This window comes from Chelonia mydas, chromosome 15 (genome assembly GCF_015237465.2).
Source record: "Chelonia mydas isolate rCheMyd1 chromosome 15, rCheMyd1.pri.v2, whole genome shotgun sequence".
In the NCBI taxonomy this organism is placed as follows: Eukaryota; Metazoa; Chordata; order Testudines; family Cheloniidae; genus Chelonia; species Chelonia mydas.
In genome coordinates this window covers 5827753-5836622 of record NC_057856.1, presented here as the reverse complement: position 1 = coordinate 5836622, position 8870 = coordinate 5827753, and the positions used below count along the sequence as shown (strand labels likewise).

Sequence of the window (8870 nt, the reverse complement as noted above, 5' to 3'; positions counted from 1 at the left end):
CCTATGCAGATGTTTAAAGGTTACAAGAGGACCCCCATTTGGAGGGTTGCATTCTGTCAGAGGGCAGCCTTACCTGGGGTGTCCTCCAGCACCAGGCTGTGGCACAATTAGTGCACCTGCCTCAGTTTCCCTCCTTCAGAGTCCCCAGTAACTACACCAGAGCTCTCTTGCCTCAGTTAATATCCCTTTTTGGGACTGGTTTATTAGTCAGTTCAAATAATCCACAACAAAAGTCCCCAAATATAGTCCAGTGCCCATAGTACTTAAAATACTACATCTGGTCCCCTCATTCCAGTGTCTCATATGTAGGACACTGGCATCTTCTGCCACACCCAGGGTCTTCAATTCTTTCCTGTCCTTTTGCCAGGACAGCTACCACAGCCCTTCCAACTGGAGTGCAACTCTGCTCTTCTCCACAACTTCTCTGCTGGCAGATTATCCTCACAGGGGAGCATCCCTCTGGCTCCAGCTCTCCAGTGCTATGTCAGCTGGCAAACTCCACCACTGCTCCCCTGCCTTCAGCCCTCTCTGGCCCTTGGCTTTGGCCTCCCAGGCTTACAAGTCAGCAGCTTCTGCTGCTCTCTCTCTTAAGAAGGTCAGCGATCATTCCTCCCTGCTGCTTTCCTGCCTTTCTCCAAAATCACCTACAGCTTCTTTCAGGTCTTTGCAGCTCTCACCTGCCCCTTTTCTTCTCTTAAAATCCAAGTTGGAGGCAGTCGATCAGTCACAGGAGCACTGGCTCCTTTTCTCTTAAATGGCCAGTGCCATCTTTTGACAGTACCAAAAGATTGGAACATCTGTTAGAGTAATCAGATAGCAGGAAATGAAAGCCAAGAGCCAGACATGAATTGCAGATGAATTATTTATTTCTAAACATTATGAGGCTGGCATTTTAAAGTAGCATGCAGTAACATAACCCTTAGCATCCCCAACAGGCTCCTCTCAGACAAAGTGCACATCTGCCTTCACAGCCCCAGAGTAGGCAGGCACAGGCTTGGCTTTCTCCTTCAGGTGGGAGAAGAGAAGTGGCAACTCACAACGAAGGGAATCTGTGTCGTTATCTGCCAAGAGGCTGCTTTGGGAAGGAGAGCTTACTCCAGACAGATGTCTGCTTTTAAAAAGACCAGTTCCTGCCTTTGATACCAGAAGCTGTTAAATGCCATCCCATCATTTGCAGTTCTTTATCTGCAACACATGCACCCCCTCACAGTAGCAAGGCAAGGCTGCATTTGAGATGGAGCAGCAAATACTGCTCACTACTCCAGATTGATCCACTCACACATACACGTCACGAAGATGTTGCAGCCCTTTGCCTGCTCTCCAGAAGGACCCACTCAGCTGGGCACTCTGAAAACACCTCCACGGCACTAACTGGCTGCCAAGATCATATCGAGCATGGTCTGGTCTCTGGTGTGTTAGTAAAGCCATGCCAACGCTGCACATGGAAGAGGATTACTGGTCTCCTTGAGAAATCCTGTGCCTTACACATACCTTCCAAGTGCCCAGAAACTCTGTGTCTGGTCTTGTGGGCACATTTTCCACAGATCATATCACCCAAGAGCGTGGACTCTGGGCTGGATGGACACTGCATTGGTCACTAAAGAACTTAATTTTCTTATTCAGAGACCACAAGTTATTCCTCAACAGCTGTACGTGAGGAGCTGGGTAGTGAACATATGGGGAATCAGAGTGGATGCCATGCGCTGAGGGGTGCAGGGTATAAAAGAAGCACAATGCTCTCTACTTGCCCCCTCTGCTCTTCATGGCCCCCGAAGAAAAGGAATCTAACAATTTTAGTTGTTTCTTCTACACTTGGTGACCAGTGGCTTCTCTCCAATGTTACAGAGCAAATGATGTAAGTAGCCTGTTCTTCAGTGTGACGTTCAGAGGGAGATTCTGGACAAAGAGGAGCTGTGCCCTACTCAGGGGAAAGCCTTCTCTGGTTGCAATTCCTTCTGCTGCAACTTCCGTATCAGCTCTAACAAGTTAATCTGTAAAGTCAGCTCCTGTGAAGGTAAAGACTTTAATGAAGAAATCAGACAGTCCCATTTCTCTGACACTGGCTGCTAGCAAGAGCTGCAGAGGGAGAACATGGTCTGCAGCACACAGACTGTCAGTCACACTAGGGGAGTGAAAGGGAAAAACTGCCCATGCAGAACTAAGGCTTATTTTGGTTTAAACACATCCACAAAATATGAAGTACACCACCACATGAGATCTGATGCAAATCATCCCATTACAGCAGGGGTGGGCAAACTTTTTGGCCTGAGGGCCACATCTCAGTATGGAAATTGTATGGAGGGCCAGCTGGGGCAGGGGATTGGTGCGCATGGGGGCGATAAGGGCTCCAGCTGGGGGTGCAGACTCTGGGGTGGGGATAGGGATAACGGTTTGGGGGTGCAGGAGGGTGCTCCGGGCTGGGATCAAAGGGTTTGGAGGGTGATCAGGGCTGGGGGCAGGTGGTTGGGACGCGGGGTGGCGCGGCTCAGTGGTGCAGCTGTGGCTCCTGGAAACAGTGGCCCGTCCTCCTCCGGCTCCCACACAGGGGCGGGGCCATGCCATTCTGCACGCTGCCCCGTCCGCAGGCACTGCCCCCACTGGCTGTGGTTCCCGGCCAATGGGAGCTGTGGAGCTGGCGCTTGGGGCGGGGGCACTGTGTGGAGCCCCCTGGCTGCCCCTGCTTCCGGGAGCCATGCGGAGCTGCTGCACGCACAGAGCGGAGCAAGGCAAGAGTCGGGAAAGCTCTCAACCCTGCTCCCCGGCGGAAGCTCGAGGGCCGGATTAAAAGGCCTGAAGGGACGTAGTTTGCCCACCCCTGCATTACAAGGTACTGATGCTTTAAGATTCAACACTTTATGAAGGTTCTTTCCTTTTCCACTGCTTGTTCGTCAATACACCAGGTGAGGGGGCACAGTGGCCTGTCGCCTTTGCAGCATGTATGGCACTAGGTGACACTTTCCATTAAAAACTTACAAGTTAAAATGCTCACAAAAGGAAAAGGTGATCACTGAGATTTAGGTCTGGTTGGGTTATTACTTGTACTCCCTTGGCAAACAACATTACTCAACTGTGAGGAGCTCCCCTGTAAAAACCACTATTATCCTCCTTCAAACCCCTTCTTATAAATGTCCTTTTCTGTGATACCTACAAAAAATTTGACAATGGTTAGGCCCCGGTATACTCAGACCACTGCAGATAATGCTGTGTCAGTTTTCTCATACACCCCTATCTGTCTGTCTCCATCTGTTGTTTCTTGTCCTACATAGATTGTAAGGTCTTTTGGGCAGGGGGCCATCTTTTTGTTCAGTTTTTGTAGCGCCTGAGCACAGTGGGGTCCTGGTCCATGACGAGGCCTCTTAGACTCTATGGTAACGCAGATCAATAATATTTCTGTATTTTTGAAAAATAACTGTATGGAGGCGTTTAGTAGAGCAAACTGGAATAGGAACGTGAGCTGATGGGTGCACAAGGAGATTTATGGAAAACAATCAGTTATTTCTATTATGGCAGAGGCTGGAGATTCCAACCAAGAACTGTATCCTTTACCAAGTCACTTTACAGTAGGCAGCTACACAGAGGTGATGCCAGTGATTTACAGATGAGGAAAGCAATCAGCTCACTATATGTTAGGTTTACTTTCTAGCTAAAGCAGACTAAAGTTTCAGGGTTGAGAGGCTCCTGGTATATACTTCTCATCTCAGTGTAACCCACAGTAGAAGACTGTGGCTCTTTGTCCCTCTCTACTGGTTGGTTTCCATAAGAAGTTTGAGCCTGCTGCTGTTTCCAGCCAGAGGACTCAGGCCATGTCTAGGCGTGCCTACAGCAAGCCAGGTTGTAAATCTACAGTTCACCAGGTTGCCAAGCATTAATATGCCATGTAGACAAGCCTTTTGCCCTTTGGTTCATGCAGCTGAGCAAGGATCACACTTCTAACACTGGAGACAGAGTTCAAACCCTCTGTCATGTGGCTGGATGAAACAATGAGGATGGCTTCTGGTATTTTACCCTTCATTTCTAGTTTGTTTTTTTTAAGCCATTTACTTGTAAGAGTACTGACAAATCTTGCACTCTCTGCTCACAGACCTGTGGGTTTGTGGTGATGTAAAATCCAGACACTCCAGCTTTCTCCAGGGTGCTCTGCTGGTCAACTACTTTTTGGTCCAGTTCCAAGACTATTTTCTCATCCATCAGTCGCTGTTCCTCTCGAATGCGCTGCTCCACAGCCTCAGAAATGAGAAAAAGACACTGGGATTCTAAAGCTAAAGAAGTTTAATGTTCTTCCTCTAGTTACTTTCCGATTAGCTTTTCTCCAGCCCCTGTCTAATGAAACCCAGAAGCTACTTTGATCCTTTGGAAGCTTTTAGAGGGGCCCAGGACCTGTTTGTACTCCCCAAGAATAGCTTATTCTCTGCATTTTTGAAGGACAAGAAGATAAGCTAGGCAGCACCATCATGGTGCCCACCACAATGCATGGGACAACTGCTCTCCTCATGAGGCTGTGAGTTAGAACACCAAGACCAGGTGCATATGTCTCTGCAGAGCAGCCCCTGGAGCCAATTTGTTCACAGACCTAATTCCCCAAATCCTGACTTTCTAACAGGAAGGCCAGTTCAGTCACGGCAACCTCTGCAACTACAAACTGATTCTTTGTGGGAACTGCATCCGCCTGGGGACAGATCAGCCCTCAGTCAGGGTCCAGGGCCTCCTGAAGGGCCATGAGCAGGTTTCAGGGGGTCTGCCAAAAATAACCGAAGAGCAGGGCTCGCGTTAGGCCACTGGGGCCCAGGGCAGAAAGTGGAAGTCCCAGCCCCGCTACCCAAAGCTGAAGCCCAAGCAACTTAGCTTTGCGGGCCCCTCTGTGGTGTGGGCCCCAAGCAATTGAACCACAGAATCTCAGGGCTGGAAGGGACCTCAGGAGGTCACCTAGTCCCACCCCCTGCTCAGAGCAGGACCAATCCCCAACTAAATCATCCCAGCCAGGGCTTTGTCAAGCCTGACCTTAAAAACCTCTAAGGAAGGAGATTCCACCACCTCCATAGGTAACCCATTCCAGTGCTTCACCACCCTCGAAGTGAAAAAGTTTTTCCTAATATCCAGCCTAAACCTCCCCCACTGCAACTTGAGACCTTTACTCCTCGTTCTGTCATCTGCCACCACTGAGAACAGCCAAGCTCCATCCTCTTTGGAACCCCCTTTCAGGTAGTTGAAAGCAGCTATCAAATCCCCCCTCATTCTTCTCTTCCACAGACTAAACAATCCCAGTTCCCTCAGCCTCTCCTCATAAGCCATGTGTTCCAGTCCCCTAATCATTTTTGTTGCCCTCTGCTGGACTCTTTCCAATTTTTCCACATCCTTCTTGTAGTGTGGGGCCCAAAACTGAACACAGTACTCCAGATGAGGCCTCACCCATGTCGAATAGAGGGGAACGATCACATCCCTCAATCTGCTGGCAATGCCCCTACTTATACATCCCAAAATGCCATTGGCCTTCTCGGCAACAAGGGCACACTGTTGACTCATATCCAGCTTCTTGTCCACTGTAACCCCTAGGTCCTTTTCTGCAGAACTGCTGCCTAGCCACTCGGTCCCTAGTCTGTAGCGGTGCATGGGATTCTTCCATCCTAAGTGCAGGACTCTGCACTTGTCCTTGTTGAACCTCATCAGATTTCTTTTGGCCCAATCCTCTCATTTGTCTAGGTCCCTCTGTATCCTATCCCTACCCTCCAGCGTATCTACCTCTCCTCCCAGTTTAGTGTCATCTGCAAACTTGCTGAGGGTGCAATCCACGCCATCCTCCCGATCATTAAGGAAGATATTGAACAAAACCAGCCCCAGGACCGACCCTGCTTGCTATTCCCTAATGCCACCCCTGGTTTTTAATCCACTCAATATGCAGAAAAACATTGTTGTGGCACAGGCGGGAGGTGGAATTTTTATAGCATGTTGGTGTGGCCTGAAATAAAAAGGTTGAGAACCCCTGTCCTATGTCACAAGAAAAGGTTTTTGAGATAAATAAGGGCATAACCTGAGCAAGGGAACAACCCCACGGGAAGCATTCTGGGAATTGCGCATGGTCAGTAAGGACACCAAGATTCCTAACCTGACTCTCTGCCTCTGCTTGGTCCTTGCCAGCTCTAATTTCTTAGGAGCGTAGCAGCAGAAGCACACAGCATTGTATTTCTTGTACTTCACTGATTAGTATGGAGGCCTTAACAGCAGTCAGAGCCATCCCTTGGGTAGGGCGAATTGGGGCGACTGCTCTGGGCCCCATGGGCCAGTGTGATTGGCTGGCATAGTCGGTCCCAGAAGAGACGAATCCGTCACTTCCATCCTGGGCCCCACAGGCTGGTGCGATTGGCCAGTGCAGTCGGTCGGTCCCTGAAGAGATGAATCCGCCTTGGGCCCCACACTCCCCTAGGGACGGCCCTGACAGCAGATCCACCATATTTACATCTGCAGTCTGCCACCAGAAGTGCACAGTACACAAATAATCAATTCCTTTCGCCTCCTCTAGTGATTTCTCAGGATAGGCCCGTGGGAGTGGTAGTCTAGAGCACACAACAGGGTTTGATCATCATTACTTACTGACTGAAGATGGGGAGGAAAGAACTTTGTTAGGGCCTTTCCGATCATCAGATCCTATAGCTGGAAGTCTAACTCATAGGTCTCTAGACTGATTTCAGAACCAGCTTCAGTGTTTGTGCCCTACATTTAAATGTGGCTTTATTGTTTTTTAAAAATGACAGACAGTAGTGCAACGAGGTTGCTAGAGCTGTTCCTACCAGCTACAAATTGCAAGCTACGAAGTGCTAATGAAAGCCTCACCTCCAGCTCCCTCTGCTGAGCTGCTTTGAGAACGGACAGGTTGTGAGGTTTGCAGGATTGCTGGGCCTCTTTGTGTCTGTGGAACATTTCTTGCTTGAGCACTGATTAATAAATACAAAGTTAGACTCTCCATCCAGAATGACAGTAGGCAAGGCAGTGACACCCAGCATTTCCCCTATTCACAGCAGAAGGCTACGCTTTGGAAGTTAAATATCTTATTTCAGAGAACTCTGCTTTCAATAATTCCATTGCAAGCAGGAGCAGAGCATCTCCAGGGGCAAGGAGTGGATACCCAAAGGCAAAAGTACAGAAGATCAACCACCACACAAATGTATTTATCAAGGTGTTTGAATAGCAGAATTCGGTCCATAAGTTCTCAAGTCTCTTTGCTACCCACAGTAAGACTAAGTGCTTTAAAATGAAGCCACTAACGTAGCTCACGTTCCATTGAGGAATTATATTAATTCTTCAATCTGCACAAGAACATTGGTTCTGCAGCATGGCCATATACATATCCACTGACAAGGACTGGGAGCATTGCTCCCAACATCCCTGCCACAAGCACACGCTCACGGATGTTATATCTACTAAAGTGGCCACTCATGCTTGTACTGGGGCTGCCAGCCCATGAGATCAGGCTGCAAGACCCTGGGTTTTCCCAGCTATTAATCTCTGTACAACCCGACTTCCCCCTGCTCTCAGCGTCCAGAGCTGAGCAGCTGGACTGCAAAGCAAAGGAACTGCAAGTACCAGCTTCCCAGAAAGGAGGCGGGAGAGGGATCGGGCCTGGGCAGCGGCTCGGCTCTAGCGGGGGCTCTCACCGCGGTGCTCGCTGTGCAGCTTCAGCCGTTGGTTGTAAAGGTTTTTTTCCGTCAGGTGCTGGATCTCAAGCAGCCCCTGGACGATCTCGAAGACGGTGCCATCGATAAGTGCCAGCGCCAGGTCACTGAGGATGGTGTACGATAAACGCTGCTGGCAGGAGCTGCGGAGAAAGGGCGAGGAAAGGGGTGCGGGGTCGGGGGTGGAGCGGACAGCGCCCAGGGCGAGCCCGGAAAGCCGGGGTGTGGGGCAGCCCCCTAGAGAGTCCCCTGTGCTGGAAACCAGGGCGAGCTCCCCGCAGGGAGCGGCCCGGCCGGAGGGCAGAGCAGAGGGGGCGTGAGGCTGCATTCCCGCACAGCCCCGCTCCCCCCGGGGGCTGGTCAGCTACCGGGCCGCTGCCCCCCGCCCCCCACGGCCCCGCGTCCAGAGAGCTCAGCCGCGGGCCTGGCCGGACTGGGCTCGACACGCGCGGCGGGGAGGGGGGTTTCCGATCGCGATAGCGGGTGTCCATGAGGCGGGGGGCTCAGGCCCGGCGCCCCCCTCACCTGGGCAGCCCCTTCACCAGCGCCTGCAGCTCGGACAGCAGCTGGTAGTGCCGCTCCTGCTGCCGGGCCCGCTCCGCCGGCTCCTCGTAGCCGAGCCCGGGCCCGCAGCGCTCCATGCCGGGCGGACGGACGGACGCCGCGGGAGCGCTCTGGGGACAACGCGGGGCTGCTCGTGTGCGGCCGTGCGCGCTCTGGGCATGGAGGGAGGCTGTGCGTGGGGAACGTGCGCGCTCTGGGGACAACGCGGGGCTGCTCGTGTGCGGCCGTGCGCGCTCTGGGCATGGAGGGAGGCTGTGCGTGGGGAACGTGCGCGCTCTGGGCATGGAGGGAGGCTGTGCGTGGGGAACGTGCGCGCTCTGGGCAGGCGGGTGGGGGCTGTAGGCGTGCGGCCGCGCGCGCGCGCTCTCGGCAGGTGTGGGGCGGAGCTGGAGGGGCAGGTTCGCAGGGTGCGGGGTACCGCGCTGCCCGGAGGGCTCCTGGGTGGCCGGGACCGTGCGTGCTGTGGGGCTGCGGGGGCTGCGTGCCTGCGGCCATGGGCGCGCTCGGGAGGTGGGGGGCAGGATCTGTGTGGCTGTCAGGGTTGGTAAATGCATTAGGGGGGTGCTGGGAGCCATTGACCCAAACTGCAAACCCTGTAGATGGTGGAAGCCACTTCAAGCCAGGGGGTGCAGCGGCAGCATC

At 52.4% G+C, this 8870-nt stretch overlaps 1 protein-coding gene across 2 annotated transcripts; it reads right to left on the bottom strand.

The window, feature by feature from the left end:
- Positions 1–844: 844 nt before the first annotated feature.
- Positions 845–8409, bottom strand: LOC102937237 (protein DGCR6). Of its 2 annotated transcripts, XM_037878642.2 has the most exons (5): positions 8190–8409; positions 7647–7807; positions 6826–6926; positions 4084–4224; positions 845–2006 (listed from the first exon to the last, which is right to left on the bottom strand). In XM_037878642.2, the coding sequence occupies exons 1-5, from the start codon at positions 8303–8305 to the stop codon at positions 1923–1925; spliced, it is 603 nt and encodes a 200-aa protein (XP_037734570.1). In that variant the 5' UTR covers positions 8306–8409; the 3' UTR covers positions 845–1922. The 2 variants fall into 2 exon arrangements, with proteins under 2 accessions (XP_037734570.1, XP_027689860.2); XM_027834059.3 differs by having other exon boundaries at positions 7647–8365.
- Positions 8410–8870: the final 461 nt, after the last annotated feature.